This window comes from Larus michahellis, chromosome 16 (assembly GCF_964199755.1).
Source record: "Larus michahellis chromosome 16, bLarMic1.1, whole genome shotgun sequence".
NCBI lineage: Eukaryota > Metazoa > Chordata > Aves > Charadriiformes > Laridae > Larus > Larus michahellis.
The window spans coordinates 7,477,691-7,497,106 of record NC_133911.1 but is presented as its reverse complement, the minus strand read 5'-3'; the positions used below and the strand labels follow the sequence as shown (position 1 = coordinate 7,497,106).

The window sequence follows — 19,416 nt, the reverse complement described above, 5'->3', positions numbered from 1 at the left end:
AGAGAGAAGAGCACGAAAAGAGAGGGGAAGTGACTCTTTGAGAACTGCTGAGTAAATCAGCCGCCCAGAATGGTCACATCTTGACAAAGGATGTCCTCTCCACTCCCCACGTTGAAGCAGCAGCGTCATCTTGGCAGCTTCAGAGTTAACGGTGGTGATATTGCCTGACCAGTTCACGCAGCAGCAGAATTGGCTTGCTGGATAACTGGGACTAATTTCACACTGCGCTAAAAAAGGTGCTACATACCAAGAAGAATAATTAAGAGTAGTTCTACTGAGCAGGTGACAGACTGGATACTTCTCCCAGTATGAGGGGTCAATATCAGCCCCTGTGGTGCCCTCATTGCAAAATTTCTCTGGCTGCACTCCTGGGGAGAGGACACAGGCTGGGTGGCCTCATTGCTTTCATGGAAACAGCTGTAGTTAGCCTCAACAGCGCTCCGGCTCCTGGCCAGCAAACAAAAACCTGTCTGCCAGCTGTGCTGTGGTGATGCCATCTGGAGACGCATGACCTGAAGCTGGCCCTAGAGAAGTCATGTGCAAGTGTTTGAGAGCACCAGTGCTGCCTTCTTGGAAACTCCCCACCCCTTTCTAGATGGGGGTTTTCCAGAGCCCCTGGCAGCTGTGGATTCTGTAGTGTGCTAATACAAGTTCCTGTGACCTGGGTGCTGGATGCTCACCCTCAGCAGTGGCCAGTTCCCCGCTTCTTAGGACTGATTCCTTATCTGCAAGTGCTAATTGCCCGTGCCAGCAGTTCTGGGAGTCTATCTGAAGTCCCCTCTCCCTACCGTGGCTGCTCTAGACCATATCTAAGGGTCCCTCCAATGCTGAGCATCACTGAAAAATAAGGAAGACTGGATCAATCTGTTTCATCCAGTCTTCTGGCCTTTGCTAAGTGTCCAAGTAGTGCAAGGTGGAAGAGTGGTGGAGTTCTGGGATGGCTGGGTAGAGTGGAGAAGTCTAATAGGGAAACTCTTAATGAATTGCCAAATAGTGAGCTCTTCCCTTGCCCTCTGTCCCACCCGCTTCCGCAGAAGCACATCTAAAGGCATGAGGAAAAGCTGTATGAAAAAAAGAAAAAAGTAGGCAAATTGCCATTCAATTATTTCACCTCTTTCTAACTTTAGGGTTAGAGGATTTCAAAATCAGAAATGTCTTCTCAGCCTTCTCTCTTTCATATGGTATATTTATTGTGCCGGATGAATACGGCATATGGAATTCTGCAAGAGAAGTCTGTCCATGCTGCTATAATTAGCTAGCAATGGTGACAGCAGGGTTCTCTGCTTCTTTGTTATTTTAAAATTCTTGGTGCTGTGTTATGGGATGAATTTGTACCACATCAGAATGATAATGCTTGGGAACGCCTGTGAGTGCAGCATCCTGCTGCATTAATGTAGCCTTCAAAATCCCAAAGTGATCCCGAGTGTGACTGCAGTGAAATCAGTGGGATTACACCAGTGATGAGCCTGGTCCCAGCCACACAGTATACAAGAAAACTAATCCTCCTTTTTTCTGCTGCTGCAATTATTTAAGCAACTTACTCATGTACCTGAGGCCAAGTTCTGTGTGGCTGTAAATGCATGTTTGGCATTGTACCTCCCTGCACCAAGCGGGAATTAGGTCCTTATGCCTCTCTGGCTGGACTTGGTGTACTGTATACACAATCTTTTGATGAAATACTTCTCTTGCTGTAAATGTTCCTTTCTTGAAACTGTGTTAATTCTTAAAAGTAAACATGCACAAAGCAACCCCACCCTTCCAGTCCGTAACGAAGGCTGCGAGCCCCTTGCAAGGCCAGTTTCAGAGATCTTTGCAAACACTGGCTTGTGAAGAAGCTGAGAACCCAGGCCATGAAATCCTAGTGCCAGCACAGACCCTGGGAGATTCGTCAGAAGGGACATGGCATCTTTGCTATAGGACCACCTGAGTTTTCTAGGCTGTTGAGGAAGGAGACATGGTAATGCTAAACATTTGCCGCTTCCCTCTTTCCCCTGCCAGAAGAGTCTGTTCTCCACTCCTGACTGTCCTTGTGGGACAGCCTGTGCCCGAGGGAAAGGGATTCGGTGGGTTGCCTTTCCCTTACAGGCATCGCTCTTTTCTATCCCTATGCCAGATGGGAAGCCTGGTGGGAGCAAACGGCAACAAGGAGTGGGAGATATCACAGAGTATCTTTGGGCTGAATTGGAGGCAGGGAGGACATGCCAATGGTAACAGAAGAGCAGGTAAATAAACACGGAGCAGGGAAAGAGTAACTGGCAGGGTTTCAGAGATAAAAAGCTTGACTATCAGCATAATTGTCCTGTGCTACGTTCCTCAGGGTGTTTGACAACGCACCTAACGGGCAGGGTACTAACCATCAACAGTCCCTCATCATCTGGAGAAAAGGGTCTTGAATTAGTTTGCCCTAAAGGGGCTTTTTTCTTGTCTAAATCATATAAAGAGGGCCGGGAGAGCCCCTTTCCATGAGGCTTGTTATTTAGTGTTATGTAAGAAACATGGGACTGTGATTCTATGACTGTAATTGCTCCTTGAGGTTGAGTTTGCAGGCAGTGCTGGCTAGAACATGCATTTTTGTGCAAGAGCTGAGTGCCTGTGTGCCAAATGGACTGTTTGTGTGTACAGCCACAGGATCTATGAGAGTAACAGGCACTTCTGCAGATTTTATCTCCAAATACGGCCTCTGGTATGCGCGCAGGGAGGCAAACAAGCAATAGTACTTTAAGACTTCTGGGCTGGTCAGACATGTAGAGCTGGAAATACAGGCAGGTAACAATTTTTGTATTTAGAGGTCTTTCTGTAATTAGCTTAGTGTCAACTTGATTGTTGGTCACGGAGAGAGTTTTTGACAGGTTAATATAGAACAGGAGCTGATTTCCATTTTTATAGCTCCATGTTGCTCTCCCTGTTGAATTCTTGCTATTAAACATATCCATTCCGTGCCAGCTGGAGATGCATACCTGGAAGGAGGCTGCTGAAGACAACCACCTTAGACGGATTCTCAGATAGTCAGTTTGAGTGGTAGGTGAGATCCTCTTGTCACTGTTCTGCAAACAGACACGGACCTCAGAATCAACAAAGCGTCTCTCTGGCAAAAATATTTAGACTATGTTTCCATTATCTCTGTGCAGGAAAAGCAGGACACAATAAAATTTGAAAAAAAGGAATACGTATTTCAGGGTAGTCTATTCTATTTAAAATTGACAATGATTAAGCCATTTAGAAAATCTCACCCTAAATGCGTATCCTATCTGCTGATGGCCACAGTTAAGAGACAATGGTGAAGCAGAGATGACTTAAACTCTTGGCTTATGAGGGTATTAAAAAGCAGATTGAAATCTCTCTGGCAGACACCCAACATGCAGGGACGCCGGCTTAAGTTGCTCATAGGTGATCTTTCCAGCTTGATGCTCAAAATGTATCATGGACATCTGGATAACGTAAAAACAAACCTAAAGTAAACCAAAATAGCCCGGTGCCCAGCTGATGAGGCTGGGTGGTTCCAAGAGAATGCTCAGGGATTATGCTCATTATGTTCCCCCCATTCACGTTCTTTTACATTATGGCCATGCCCATCGTTTGCTCAGTCCCTAAGGTCTGACAAGGCTGTGAGAGCATCGAGATTTCTTGAGATCTCATATGCCTGCTTGTAGGCACAGCAGGGAGGTGACTCAAAGTACATACGTAGGCTTGGGGAAGATAACCGAGATAGCTGAGCCAACATGCCATCCTAAGACAAAAAATAATTTCTACAATGCATTCTGAAAAATGGTCCTGTCGATTCCCTGGGGCACCCTCTAATGGATCCTAATTAGAAGCTGTCACTTCTTGTTATGGGAAGGAAGGAATGGTTCAGCTTTCCCACCCCTTAACCTTGGAGAGACTGAGATGAGAGCTGCCCCTAGGAATTGTTTAATTTAGGGCACTTTCTCTCCTGCAAGAAATTAATTGGGAATTTCTGTGTGTGGTAGAGCAGGTACCTCCAGGAGGTGCGTGACATGCAGACACTTCTAACGCTGTAAATTCACGCACACGCATGCACAGATGCCCACTTGAGAATACTATATTTTTTAAACATTTGTGCCTGTCGTTTCTCACACACTGGACTCCTGCCTCAGGGTCCTCTCCTGCCCAGCCTCTACCCTCCAACATTTGTGCACTGGATTCCTACAGTGGGTCTCCCTGCAAGGCACTTCCAACACCTATAAAGGCTGTAGGGCTACAGTGTCCTGCTTGGACAATTTCAGTGGGCTGGGGATGTTGCCAGTTTGATCAGTAGGTTTTCAAAACACTGTTGGGAAACAGCAACCCCCAAACAATAAAGCCTCCCCTCTGTCTCCTGCTAGTACATTTCTTACATGCATCTTTTTCAAGACACTGGGTTTCTTGACAGCATTTACATAACCTGGCTGAAAACACTCCCACAGCCGATTAAACGCCTGCTATGAAATCCAAAGCTCTGATTAAAAGGACGGAGCTTTCCAGAACTGCAATATTTGTGCAGATGGTTAATACTCATGGCTTGCTCTACAGGGGAAAAAGTGGCATTTTCTTTACAAGTACATACAGCCTGAGCTTTCCCATGGGAATTGCTTGTTTTGTTCAGATTATTATTTTAAAGCTATCATCAGATGTGATCACCCACTGGATTAGAGGAAGCGAAAGGAGATGATCAGATAATCCCTGAGGCACAAAGCATTTTGAGTTGGATTTGAAGAGAGCTGTCACCTGTGGTCAATTTGTTTCTCAGGGTGCTTTTCTTCTCCTCTGTATCTTCCTGAAAATATTCCTGCCTAGTGGCTGTCGATCTTTAGAGATGTGGGACGTTGTAGTAATTTGCTCAAGGAAGTACCCTCTGAGCTGGCTGATGTGAAAACCTCTTTTCAGAAAAAATGCATGGTTAAAAGAGAAGAATGCAAAAGTGAATAGCAGGTAAATATCCACAGTAGGCCTCGCAAAATCATCAAGGTGTCCCCTTTTCATCCAGTCCATAGAAATCTTTGGCAAAGAGAACTTCTGATCTACCCCAGTCAGATGAGCATAAAGATATAGTCAGACTAAAATATTAAATACAAATTATGCACAATAAAAATGAAATCTCTGAAGATGGGGGTTTGTGCCATGGGTCTTAGCACAGAGGCTTCCCCCCCGCCAACAACGGGGGACTGTCCCGTAGGATAAGGAACTCCAGTCTCATTGCTGTTCTTTTCCCGTCTTTGTGAACACGCTTGCTCTTATTTTGGCTGTTTATTATGAGTGCTCTTCTGAGATACCCAGATCTCATTGGGGTCCTGTGGCTCTTTAGCTTTTACTCAAAACTGGAAAATATCATATAGCAGTAGCTAAAGGCACAGGCCCGTGTATTTTTTTGATGTGGGAGAAGAGGGCCGCAGTGACTGACTGCAGAGGAAGTGGGATCAGCTCTCAGTTTACTGGGATTTCACTAGCAGGCCACATAACATAAATACTGTCGAAGCACGAGCAAGAAGTAAACCTTTTCGCACTTTGCTGGGGCTGTACTATTCATCTGGCCCTAGATCTGGTGCAGAAATATGGAGCTAAATCTATAACTGGGTTTCTTACAGTGTAGAAGAGTAAAGTGCTGTATTGCAGAAACTTTGTCAATCAAATCTTTCACAGACAGACATTCTCGAATTCAGGATTTTAACCTTTTCCAGAGTCCTCTGTGTCAAAACCTCAGAAATTCCTAGTGTTTCTCATGCAGGAACCAGCACATGAGGAAGTAATTAATGAGAGCAGGAGAAGGGGAAAAAAAAAAAAAAGAATGTGCTGAATAGAGGCAAAACTGAGACTCAAATCCCTCATCCCACAGGCCGCCTCAGTCCTCAAGATGCAGACAAAAGACATTCCAGCTCCTGACAAACAGCCTGAAGAGATGCTGAAGCATTCAACGACCCCCCAGGACATTTATGTAAAGAAAGAGTTGGACAGTAAGGCCGTCTGACGCACACCGTCTATTTAGTGTAGGTGGCGTGTCTCTTGAACTGAGGATATGTGAATCAGCGACAAGATTATCCCTGCTCCTACATACCAATGATCCATGGCACACATCAGCTGCATAAAGCATCACATTAGTGGTATTCTGGTTTCCAGAAAGAGCTCAGCAGTAAATCTCAGCTATTTTCTGTTCGGTCTGGAATAATCAGTTAATTCATTAAAGAAAGTATGTAATTTTTTCTGGAACTTGTGTTCGGAGCCAGGACTGTTAGCCAAATCACCCGATTTCCAGTAGGCTGAGTCTCACCCTTGCTCTGGCAGACACGTCAAACAGCATACCAAATCAACTTAAAATGTTTGCAAAAAAAAACTTTAGTTACTTAAGACAAATCATAACCTTACAGGAATGCTGTGCCTCAGTTTTCCCATCTGCAAATTAGGGGACACTAATGTGTGTCATGCCACTCAGCTGTTTCCCAGCAGTACTGTAAAGCTCATTTGATGTACATTTATAAAACTGTGCATGATTCTTGGAGGGGAATTGCTACTGAAGAATTAATTGTTATGATTGTTGCTTATTCCCCAGATGCTTGAAATATGGAACTTGGCAGAATTCCGGAGGAAGTATTGTTGTGAGATCAGATAAGAGATGAGCCGACCCGACAGTCGGGCTGTTGGTGTAGGCAAGATTCACTATAAACCTGGGGGTCTTAAATAGTAGGTCTAAGCTCAGAACACGGGCGAGGCTCCAGAAAGCTTTGTCTGTCCCATGAAGTACGCAATCATAGAGTAGTTTGAGTGGGAAGGGAATTTTAAAGGTCATGTAGTCCAACCCCCTGCAATGAGCAGGGACATTTTTGACTAGATCAGGTTGCTCAGAGCCCCGTCCAACCTGACCTTGAATGTTTCCAGGGATGGGGACGTAGGACTGTTCCCTCCTGTTCCTGCCATCTGCTAATGACACAGCTGTGCATCACACACCTGGATAAAACAAGTTGGGCTCTGCCACATTTAGGGCAGCTGAAGGGAGAGGCTAAGCTGCCTTACAACACCTTGAAAAAGCCTAATTCGTCTTACACCCTTCTCTTTGTACTGTCCTCACGCCTTTATCAACTCACGTTTTCCTGAGAAGAAACCCCTGCTCTTAAAAACCTTAAGCTTTTAAAGAAATCATTGGAAGATGTCCTCCTTGGTAATTAATCCAGGTGCCCCTCATCTGTTAGCGACATGTGCCAGCAGCAGAGGCTGGGGGTTTGTCAGTTGAGAGTAGGGAGGGGAAAACAAACACGTGGGAGAGGCTGGTGGCTCGAGTCTGCTGGGGGGGACGCACACCCAGCCACCCACCCACCCACCCACCCACCGCGGAGGGGTCGGCAGGCAGCGGGGGAAGGCGGCGCGGTGGGGGGAGACACCCCTACGCCAGCCCCGGGGCGATGCTCGCCCTCCCCCGGGAGGGCTGGGCACCGGGGTACCCTCGGGGGACCCGGCCCCCAACCTCGGGGGCTGTGGGTCGCTGCGGCCCCCCCCGCCCGGTCCCTGCCCGCCGCCGCCGCCGCCGCCGCTCCCCCCCCCCCCCCCGCGGAGGGCGGACCCGCCGCATCCCGGATGCCGCCGCCGGTTTGCTGGCCCGTTTCCCGGTCCCGGTGCCGCCGCTTCCTTTACGGAGCGCCGCGGGGAGGGGGCAGAAGGGTTTCTCGTCCCGCCGGCTTATTTTTTCCGGTCGGTGCTCCATAGGAGGAGGTGGGAAGAAGGAAACGCGGCGGTACCCCCCCCCCCCCCCCCTTCTTCCCGTTCCCCCTCCCTCCACTGCAGCACATGGGAAGCAAAAGTTTTCCTTCTCCTCCTCTCTCCCCTCCGCCGGTTCCCCTCGTCCTCCGCCCAGGCAGCCCCGAGCGAGCCGCCCCCGGGGCCGGTCCCCCGGCTGAAGGATGCGTCTGCCGGTCCCTCGGCCGCTGCTCTCGGACACCGCTGCCGTGCCGCGCTTCTCTCCCGCGGGCAACGAGGAATAAAAGGGCGCCGGAGGGTCTTTTGCTTCCCCGAGGGCTGGAAAGGAGCGAAGGCGAGACTTTGATCGCGTCTTGCAGAGGGATCTGCGAATTTGCGGAGGAAAAGGGGGTGTTGGGGTAGGGGAATAATCAGATGCTTTAGCGGCGCCGGAGAGGCAGTGCTACATCGTTTTGCTTCGGCCCCATCATGGGTACCGGGATGTGTTCGAGGAGGCAGAAGGGGCTTCTGCAGACCGGGTTTTGCCTGGTGACTGTGGCGTGTTTGGGCTCGGGAGTTTTCATGTACAGCCACTTGCAGCAAAAGGTGCGGAACGCTGAAGCCCTGGCCCAGAAATACAAGCAGCAGCAGGAAGCGCTGTCTGCCCAGCTCCAAGGTGAGTGACCTGCTCTCTGTGCGAGCATCGCGCTCTCTGAACTTCCCTCTCTCCCAACATTAACCTGCCGCTGTTCTTGCCGCGCAGCCCAGCGCCAAGCGGGGTGCCTTCGTGCAGCGAGGTTCAGCCTTTTGCTTTAAAGAGCTCTAAGAAGACGCTGTCGCCTAATTCCTTCCCCCCTTTGCTGTCTAGGATTAGAATAGCCTTGAATCGCAGCAGCAAGGGGAACGGAGTGTGCTGGATCGGCGAGTTCAGCTGCGTCACATCTATTCCATTTCTTCTCCCTGTCGTTCCTTTTGGCCGTAAAGATTAGTCCTGTGTCATCCTAAACGTGAAGCGGTAGAAACGCAAACAGGACTTAGAGAGGCAGGTTGGGCAGGCTCGGAGATGTGGCTGTGCTCTCTAGCCTGCAGGAACGTCTGTCCGGAAAGTAAATAGGGAGGCAAGGGGTCCTTTAGGAAAGTTTGCCATCATACTGTCTGCTGCCTGTTGTCTTTGCAAGGAAACACACCTAGCTGCTTAAGAGATTGATCTGTGACTGGAAAAGTCTTGCCAGCTTGTGTGGGGCTGATAGATGCTGCAGCACAGAGCTCCCTAAAAAGGGGGGAGGAGGAGGAGGAAGAATTGGCTTTTCTGAGCCTGCTGACCAGCACTCAGTTCCTCTGGCAAGAGCTGCCAGAAGACCGGAAAGCAAGCATAATATGTATATTCCCCCTCTCCCCCCTCATTTCTCCTCCTTACATAGTCTGAGTGTGGGAGAATGACATTTTAATCCCATGGAGAGATCCCAGTAGGGAAGGCTGAGGACACATCTTACGCCGTTGCTGAACTCTTACCTTCTTTGCTTAGTCTGTCATTCTAGCCTTACTGCCTCTGCCAAAGCTCCGTTTCCATCACCTTCCACTAGATTTGGAGTGTCCGGAGGGATTTGCTGAGCTCCCTGTTGGGAGGTTTGGTGGGAATCCACTTTTCGGTAGCCAGCAGTTGTGTGAGCAATGCTGGAGGATGGGTTGGTTCTGGAGTGCCCACAGAATTAATTTTCTGCAGACAAAATATTGTTTGCCTGTAGTTCTGGTGACTCAAGGTCAGGAGATTCATCTAACACTTTTTTTTTTTTAGATTACAGTGTTTAAATCAAGAGTTCTTTCTCAGACAGAAATCAAATAGAGGGTATCCATTAAGACCTCTGTTGATGTATCCAGTGACATTGTTTCTATAGCCCGTATTTCTGGGGAATTCTGCACATCTGTGACTCAATATATGTGCCTCTTAGGGTTAATTATTTTCCGGTGGGTTTGTGTGCAGTGTTGTGATGCAAATGTAATGTCTTGCTCAGGGCTGTGTGTATTTCTATCTGAAAACTGGGAAAGCAAAGTGTGGTGAATGTGTTTTGTTTATCTCTCAAGGAAACATGCTTTAAAAAAACCAATCAATCTTGTGAATTGATCTAGTGTGTGTTTATGTTCACTGCTATTATCGTTACGTTTTGGTTCCATTTCTTCTTACTCTATCACAAAGCAGTCAAACAGCTCCAGCTCCTAATGTGTCGCAGGGTCCCAGCCACAGCGATTTCCACCTGCACCCTGAGCTTCTGAGATGCAAAGACCAGCAGAGCAGAAGTTAGCCCACATTCCTTTCTGGTGTGTCAGCATCCCTTGCTTCTCTTGGAGAGAGGGGCTGGTTGATCGGAGAATAAGATGACAGTGGTAGCCTCAGGGAACCCCGGTTTTGGGAAGAGCAGGCGCAAGCAAACAACTGAGACAGGCTCACAATATTTTTTTCCACCCAAATATGTTTGGATGGCAGAGCTGTAGCCTGTTGCTGGGGTTTCTAACCTTCCGTCAGTCCTCCCATTCCTAAATACAGTTGTTGCCATGGATACCCTTTTTATTTTGAGAAGACACTTACTTGTCCAACAATTTTAACAAAGGCAAAGCTTCTTTTTGGATTTGGCTGGTGGGAGAAGCCTAGCGACTGGCGGATAGGAGCCATGTCCGTGGAAGTCTGTGAGCGCAGTGGTGTCTTGCACACACGGCCGTGGCTCTGGTGCTGTCGCCTCGCAGCGCTGCTCCCTGCGGCGCTTCGGTGGGGAGTCAGGGCTCCACCCCTGCCCCTCTGAGCGCTTGTTGCGTGACTTTAATCACCATGTCTGATTTTTGCCTTTCCAGCTCTACAAAAGGAGGACGTGTCACTCTGAGGTGGAATTCAGTACTGTTTAACTAGTGCTTCAGGTGTCTCCTTTCAGCCATCCGGTATTTCCTACCCTGCTTGTATCCGAGTACAGTATGTGGTTAATGCTGCTGGTAGCCTCTGTAAATAAAGCTTGAAAGCGTAAGGCTGGGCCAAGAGTTGAGTGAAGGGGAAAAGGAAAGCAAGCGGAGGAGGGAGCGGAGCACTGCCTGTCCCATGGGCTGTCTTCTGCTGCCTGCACGCGGGGAAATGGATCTCATCGACTCTCTTAAAATAAGATCAAAGCAGCTGCTGACTTTGTGGAGTAAAACACATGGTGTGAGAAGAAGAAAGAGAGGTATTGTTGTGTGCGTGACTGTGTCCAACCTCTTGCATGGTGGCTAGTAGCCCCTGTCCCGGCCAGCTCTTGCTGCTGCACGCAGAGGTGGCTGTTTGCTGTGACCCAGTAGACCCTCTTTTAGTATTGTGGTCCACATGGGATCCAGGAGGAAACATCTGCTTGGCTTTTCTGTCCCTCCATCTCTTCTGTTTCTGCAGGGTGGGGTTGGAGGCATGCCTAAAAGTGCCTGGAGACACCTTGCCGAATACTGGTCTCCCCCTTGTGGGCTGTGATTTGGGGGGCTCGTGCTGCACCATGAGGGGCAGAGGGGATTAGGGACAGTCTGGCAGGCTGTGACCCGGGGTGCACTTCAGATAAATCTGCTCTGTCTCGGCCCCCACCCCAAACTCCTGCCATGCTGAGTTGTGTAGCAGGTGGCTTTGAGCGAAGTGTTGCTTTGCCACCTCCCCCTTCCCGTAGGTGTGTGCCTGCGTACGTGTGAGCGTGCTGCTGCCTGGGGGTTCTGAGGGAAACCAGGGAGACTTTATTTCGGTCAGTTCATGAACAAATGGCACCCTTTGAACAGATGGGAAGGAAGGGTGCATTTCCAGTACCATCCCCTTCTGTCTGACGTTCCTGATGTGACCAGACAAGGGCACATCAAACTGCTGTCTGGGATGGAGGAATTTTCTGTCTCGGAACAGGCTGAGCATGGGAATGCAGCACCCCTGTTCATACCATTGGGTGTCTTTTACCCAATCTGTCCTTCCTTGGCCATCTCTCTGGATCAGAGATGGAGGTACGATGAGTCTGGCTTTGGTTCTGCTCCCCTTGTCCCTTGCTCTGGATGATTCTTGAGCCCGAGTGACTGGTGCCATGGGTGATTACTTGTGATGTGACTGGATGGAGGCTGGCGGGAGTACTTGATGCTTCTAAGAAGGAGAGCCACAGAGAAGAAAGCTTTTTCTGGGTGGTTAGCTATGAGCAGGGATGGAGCACGGTGCAGTCTGGAAGGTGGTGTTGGTCTCTGTGCTGAGAGCTGCTCGGAGCTGTCAGCCACGGGCAGCGTGATGACTCTTTCCACAGTATCTTCTGTTGGCATAGAAGTGGCCTATGAGCTGTGAACTGTGTGTAGTCTTAGCAGGACCAGAGCAGCAAATCCGATGCCATGAGAGCAGGGAGCCAGCATGCATTGGTGGCTTGCCCAGGCAGGGCTAAAATGAACCCACTTGAACAGAAGGAGAGTAAAACCCGGGGCTGTTGGCAAGGCTGGAATTACTCTCCCTTTATGGATCTCAGACTTTTCCCTGGCAGGTGTTTATCTCAGCACTCTGGGGTATATGAGGCAACCCCTTCACACAATCACCCTGTTTTCCGTGGTCATCCAAACGGAGAACGAGCCTGTGGAAGGCGTGACCTGTTATTCTTTCACAAAGGCAAGGCACTGCCAGGGGTTTCATTGTTTCTGCAGTTCAAGTTCTGCATTTTAGCTCACTTGGCAGCAGGTGACGGTGCTTTAGTGCTGAATTCTGGCTGAATTCCAGCCTGGATTTAGACACTGACCACCCTCCATTCTCTCTTGTAATTGCAGATTGTTAAAGGCTTCCTGGCTTCCTGTCCTCTGGAGCTATACAGTGCCATTTTGGTCTGCTGAGCTGTTGCTGTATCCCACCACAAAGATGAGCAGGGAGCGCTTTATGCCGCACTTACTCGCTGCTTTGCATAAAGCTGAACCCACCTTTTCTGGGGCCTGGGGGAATGGCAGGAGAGATTACAACTTTTTTTTCTAGTCACTGGAGGTTATTTCAGCTTGTCTTGCTTATTAAAAAAGCGTCAGGAGAGCCAGATTTTTGTGTCCTAAATTTCTGAATAAACAGGGTATGATATGGAGCTGTTCCTGAAGACTCTTCTGCTTCGCGGTGCTTGCGTTGGGATTTGTGGTTACAAGTGTTAGCACAAGCTATAGATGCTTTCCTGTGCTTTAGTTTCCCATTTACTATGTGAGATCAATAGCACCTGGTCGCTTGGGGTCATCTAAGCAGGCCTTTTCTACACAAAATAGTTATTTATTTGCCTGGTCCTGTGCTGAGAGTGCTTGGCTTTTTTGAGTGAGGCTGTAGTTGTTCAACTTGCCTCCTGTGGGAGGCCGTGCGCTTTGCTGTTCTGGGTGGTGGAGCACAACGGTGCTGGCAGGGATGCTGCTCGCTGGGTTCCTCGGCTGCAGGGACCCGGAGAGGCGGGTAACCTGCCCGTGTGGGGTGAGCTTCTAACCCTGGTTATAGGGTTTCAGTATACACAGGTTACTAGAAAATGCAATTAAGTGCCTGCAGGAGAAACTCCAACACCGAGGAGTTCCTCTAAGCCCAGAACCGCTGAGGCAAACGCAGACTGGAAGCTCAGAGTACATGAAAGGCCCGGTAAAGCCTGTGAATTGCTGGGCATCCATAATAGTCCCAGCAGGCGTGACATTTCACTGCTGGTGTGAGGTTCCCATCACATCAAAGGCTTGTCCTCAGGTGCTCTGCTAGATAAGACTGCAAGAGAGATGCTTGTGGCAGAAACATGAGTGCCCAGAACTCGCAAATCTTTTGGGAAGTGGCTGATGTTCTTAGAGATGACAACTTCATTGAACAAGGCCTTTTAGCGTGTAGTAAAGAAGCACCCACAGTCTCTGTGCTGAGCTGGGCTGGGGAAGCCCTCGGGGTGACATCTGAGTAGTCTGCGGGGAAAAGTGTTTCTAAAAATAAAGCTGTTGTGAAGTAGACATTTGGACAGCTGCAGTGATGGGCTTGCTGCTTACCAATGTGCTCAGCAGGGCTAAAAATCCTTCCAGATTGAAAACAAATATTTCTGCCGTAACGGTTTGGGGAATATGGGAGTTTCCTCACTTCACAGGAAAATATTAACGAAGTGGCCCAGCCCAGGGGAAGCATCTTCACTGTTGGGATGTCTGTCTTTGTTAACGAGGGAAGGTGACAAAGAGAAGGAAGGAGGTAGCCTGGCTGGTGACAAGAGGAATTCCTGACCTATGACACTGGCCCTTCCTGCTCCCTGAGGGAGGTCAAAAGTGACAGAGGGAATTAGGTGGGTCAAGGGCAACAGCTTGGGTGGGAGTGTGTGCCTGGGGAACGGCTCCTCGGCCTGGGGTGGGACTGAGCTTGGCACGTGAGTTTTAGGCTGGCAGAGCCTAAAACACAGTCCTTGGACCTGCAGGGTCTAAAACCAGTAGTCTGTGAAAAGCCAACGTGTCTGTCTTGTCCTGCTGAAGCCTTGGTTTCAGGACGGGAAGAGTCACTGCACTGCCTGGAGGCGCTGAAGTTGCTCCACAGGGGACAATGGGATACCAAGATGTTTGGATTCACTTTGTGTCTTAAAGCCAGATCCTCCGTATCTAGGCTGCTTGCCTACCTGGCTACCTGGGTAGTGCCCCACAAGGCTTAGGGAGCAGTTCTACGTTCTGCAAAACCCTTTACCAGCACTTTACCATGCCTGGCTTCCTTAATCACTTCTTCTTTTTCCCCCTGATTTGCTCAGGCACTCGGATGTTGCTGGAGATCACTGTAAATATTAACAGATCCACTGCTGGTAAACCAAAGTATTGCAAAAATCCCAAGCTTGGATCTAGCCAATGTCATGAGCTTGGCTTCAAAATCACGGAGTTAAACCACGTGGAGGTTCTTTTTCTGCACAGAAAAGGCATTTCCAGGTGGGAAGAAAAACACCAGTCATTTTGAGGGTCCTGGTAACGCCACCAGAGTTGGATTTGTTGTGATCCAACAGAAGAGAAATATGTGATAGTGAACCAGGCTTTTAGAGGAGCCGGGTAAAATGATTAGACTGTTTTCTCAGGTCTGCTCTGTGTGAAGTTGCAGGGGGATGTGGCTCGTAAAGGTGAGGAATGCTTCCCTTGAATGCCCAGCTTTGATTAAAAAGCTCTTGAAGAATGGTCATGGCAGCAGTGCTTTGCTGCCTGGTGAAATTAGTGTCTTCCATGCACTTAGTGTAATTAGGAGACCTGCTGTGAGGAAGAGACAGTCTGGAAATGCAAGGAATAGTTGTCGTTTTGCAGTGCAGAAGGAAGAGGTGAGGCTGTGAGTTCTGAACCGGGTGGCTTGAATTCCCTGCCTGGGGAGAGATGGGTGGGCAGCAGAGAAAGTGTTTTTTCTTCGGGTGTTTTTTTATGTTTCTTTTTCCTTCAGGGGCTACAGAGTTGTCAGACTTGCAGGTGGTAGAGCAAGGAAGGACTATTCTGATCACAAAGCTTGATTCTTGTATAGTTCCTACCTCAGCCTTGCAGTTCCTGGATGATCTCTAGTATTGTTTAGAAAAATGTCCTAGCCTGACTTTTAGGGTGCTAGAACTGCCTACGAGCTCTTCTCTACATATATATTGAGAGCAACATCCGCACTACCATAGGCTTGGTGCTGCTGCTGATCAACACTGTAAAATATTAGATACATGTGTATGGTTTTTGTATCTTATTTCCCCAGATTGTAGTGCCTGCTCTCAGGCAGCAAATCACCTGTTAATGAAGGACATAGAATCATGGTTGGAGTTGGAAGCGACCTTAAAGATCATCTAGTTCCAACTCCCCTGCCCTGGGCAGGGACACCTCCCACCAGCCCAGGTTGCTCCAAGCCCCGTCCAACCTGGCCTTGAACCCCTCCAGGGATGGGGCAGCCACAGCTTCTCTGGGCAACCTGGGCCAGGGGCTCACCGCCCTCACAGCAAAGAATTTCTTCCTACATACGCTGCCTTTGCGGCTCCTCTGTGACCTGAGTGGAGCTGGTGTGTTCACTGGCAGTGAGAGCACGAGTCACCTGGGGCTCTTGGCTTGGCAAGATTTCAACAAGGAACGGGTTAGCGCATGTATTATGCATGCAAATATCATCCCACTTTGTTTGTTTTCCTGGAGACTGCATCATGGCACGACTTGACCCCAAAGATCGTGGCACTGGGGGCAAGTTTCTGTTATTGCCCCTCCCCTCTGGATTGCTGCCCAGTGCCATTCCGGGATGGTGGCAGCCTCTGCGGAGGGGATGGGGAGCCTGTTGCAGCCGAGTGCTGGGACTGGGCGAAAGCTCTTGGTTAGCGTTCGGATGGCAGAGTGGATTAAAGTCACCATCCATCAGGAAGCTTCTCTGGCACTTGCATTTGTCACGTGGCTGCTGTACGAAGCAGCCTCATCCCTCTCCCTTCTCAGCCCCTGCGCGGAGTACGGATGCTCTTTTGTGCGTAATGGGCGAGGGAGCTGCTTGGCTCGCTCTTCCTTAGTGGCCTGAGGGCCGGTTAATGGTTGGGTTGTGGAAGGGGAGAAAATATCTCTCCTGCATGCTGCTGATGCCTTTGCAGAACAGATGACCTGGAAGGCTCTGAGCCTGGGAGTGCGCTTGGCCCACAAATACACAACTGAGCCACTGCACACTAACGCCCCTCCTGGGCTTTGCAGCTTAAACTCTAAAGGAAAACCTGAGTGCAAATACAGGATGACAGACTGGTGTGTTGTATCGGGAATAGCCATTGTCTCTAGTCCAGCTGTCCCCACCCTGCTGCAGACCTTATCCGTTCACAGTTGACAAAGGTGCAGACAGCTTGTAGCTGGACCTGACCCTTTCACTGTCTAGGACTTCGGGTGTCTGTGGGTATTTCGGGACCGGTGATTTGCTTGGTCTGGATTTTACACACGAGCTGCTGTGTGCTCAAGCCGAGAAACCCAGAGCGATGCGGGCCATTCAAAACAGCAAAGGCTCTTTTGCCCCTGTCCGCTCTCCTGGGCACTTGCTGGCACTTTCCAGTCCACGGCAGGATTTGAGGTCCACGTGTCTCATGACCTGCGAGAGGCCTGTTTTGGGGAAAAGAATACGTGGGAAGGAATTTCAGGGTTTATCTCATGCTCTGCCTCTTTCTGCTTCCCTAGTTGTGTATGAGCACAGATCCCGGCTAGAACGATCCTTGCAGAAGGAGCGAGGGGAACACAAGAAGACGAAGGAAGGTGAGTCTCTTGGCCGGCCAGCCCTCCAGCTGTCCTCTGGGGAGATGTCTGGCTTGTACCCAAAGCATTTTCTGCCTTCAGGGCCGTGTCTGGGTGTTACTGAATGCTCCCGGGTGAGACTCATCCCTGGTTTGTACTTAGGGAATGGTTAACTGACTTGTCCATTGCCCACAGGCAAAAGGTTCCGTTCTCTCATATTCCTACATGTGTCCTCAGTCTAATCTGTGAGTAACAGTACCCATGATGTGGTGTTTGAGCACGTCAAGTGACAGCTAAACCTGGCACTAGATCGTGCTTTTTTTTTTTTTCTTGGAAATATGTAAACTTTCTTGTAAAAGCGATGTGATGATGCTGAGCTCTGCAAGTGCTTAATAATATCAGCATCACTGCACTCGTAATACGTGGACAATACAGCCTGTCAGCTCCTTTAAAGTTGATGTACAAAAGGACACAGGCATATGTAGGATATTTTAAGACCATGAAATACAAGAGGAAGTAGAAAGGGAATAGATTAGCTCCTGTACCTTTCAGTGGAGTAGAGTGCTTGGGTGTCAGACCCCTTTGCACCTGATTATTGGCAACTTAATGGCTCGGGTTTTATCTTCAAATCTGGTCCGTGGAGGAACATCCCTGCTCCTTACTCCTACATGCACTGTGTTTCGGGAAATGCTGACGTACGGCACCCAGGTTTGGCTGTAGCTAGGTGGCTACGTAGCTAAGGGAGAACCTGCATTTCTGCCTCTTCATTTATTTGGTGGGAACTAACTGAGAAAATGAAGCTTCAATGACATTAAAATGTAGCCATTTGTGTGCCGAAGTAGGCAGTCACTGATGCACTTGCCTATAGAATGGGAAAGGAAGGACATTTGGGCCAGTTTAGGTGGGTGGACGCCTCTCGTGGAAAACACTTCGCTACCATCTTTCTGAGGGCATGGAGTGGAGCCCCCCAGAAGCATCTGCATTCCAGCTTGTGGAGTTGCAGCCTTTTGCTCAGCAAGGGGCTGACTTCCTCCTTCCCTCCACCCACCAAAATATAAATCAGATCCTTGTTAAATTCCAGCTCATTGAATTGTCTTCTCTTCTTCCCTTTCTAGATTTTTTAGTGTATAAGTTAGAAGCTCAGGAAGCTCTCAACAAGGAGAAGGTAGGTATGGTTTATTCCTCAAAGTGTGTGTGTAATAATGGTAAAGATTTTTCTAGCACCGCTGTGCTGCTGTCTGGAAGGCGTGGAAGACTACGAGTGTGTATGGTATGAGATGAACTTTGGCTGACTCCACCTTGCAAGGCCGTTGGCGTGTGAGGATTTGCTTCATCGTGGCGGAAGACTGTGTTGTGCTGGAGCTCTTCTGCCTGTCCTCCCACGTGTGACAGCCGAGTAGGTGCCCTGACTGTCAGCTCCCGGTGTAGCAGGGAGTCCCGGGCTGCAGTCTGGGAAGAGAGTTGCTGTTCCGTGGTGCAGAAGGGTCCTGGGGAAACTGAATGCAAGGCACTCCACAGGGAACATGGAGAAGAAAGGCCATGGTGGTGTTGGGGAAAGCATATCCGTTGTTTTCTGTCTCCAGGGTCTGTCAAATGATTTCCACTAGCCTGTGGACTTCTCATTCGGCAGGGAAAAGAAGGAATCTTCAGTGAGGGTTAGGAAGAAATGCATCCCCGGGTTACAGTCTGTCACATTCACTTGAAGTTATAAGGCTGGTTTTGTTCCTTTCTCGGAGCATCTGTTGGTGTGATGCTGGAGAAGAGGAATTGCTTTTACCCTGCTCGTCTGTGGGTGGATGGCATCCTGGTACAGAAAGGAACTGGTGGATGAATATCTGAATACTCTAATGGCTGGGCAGCTCGCTTGCGATTTGTGCTCGTAGTATTTCATACCGTATTGACTATTTATCATATAAGTTAAATTGTGGGTTGTAGTGGAAATCTCTGCATGGTGGTTAGTCTGCACTTCCGTGGCGCTGCTTAGTGCCTCGGCCGTGTTGCTTTAAGCTTCCCAAACACGGATCCCAGCGGATGGTTGTAAACCTGCGTGTAATGGGAAAAGCTGCTGCACGTTGCCCCTCGGGTGCCGCTACTGCTGTGGGAAAAAGTGCCGGTTTGAGGCAGGTTTGGTGGCCAGCCCAGCCCAAACCGTGACAGGACTCAGCCTTTGAGCATGGGTGGCCGGTGACTTCCCCACCGGCGGTGTTGAGACGCTGGTGGTGCAGTGAAGATGGTACCCTGGGGACGAAGGGGAAGAGCATGTCCCTTAGCAAGGCATAACCTGATCTGTTAAACTGCTGCAGACCCCTCGTGGACACATGTAAATCCCTCTCTGCTGCTGGTTTGTGTCAGTCGAGCTTAGTTTGATAGCTGTATGTAGTTACAGGAGTTTGCTTTAGGCTTACTCAATCTCTTAGTGAACAATTTTTTTTTTTGTTAAATGGTGCAAATTCTGTGCGTAGGCGAAAGCTGTGGTGCTGCCTGCCTCCCCCTCAGCCGCTGCAGAACGCTCAGCCTGCTTTGGGGGGGTCTTACTGTGCAAAACTCTTTCAGTGCTGGTCCTGCCCTGGATAACGAACGGGAAACTGGGGAAAAACAACT

General features: G+C 49.3%; 1 protein-coding gene across 2 annotated transcripts in view; it reads left to right on the top strand.

Annotated features, from left to right (window-relative positions):
- Nucleotides 1–7,533: 7,533 nt before the first annotated feature.
- Nucleotides 7,534–19,416, top strand: part of LOC141751897 (uncharacterized) — a 35,676-nt gene continuing 23,793 nt past the window's right edge. Inside the window, exons 1-3 of one of the 2 annotated variants that reach the window (XM_074609485.1) lie at nucleotides 7,534–8,335; nucleotides 16,762–16,836; nucleotides 17,931–17,980. In XM_074609485.1, coding sequence (XP_074465586.1) covers nucleotides 8,149–8,335; nucleotides 16,762–16,836; nucleotides 17,931–17,980 — 312 coding nt within the window. In that variant the 5' untranslated portion in view covers nucleotides 7,534–8,148. The remainder of the gene's footprint in view (nucleotides 8,336–16,761; nucleotides 16,837–17,930; nucleotides 17,981–19,416) is intronic. The other variant, XM_074609487.1, reaches the window with a different exon arrangement.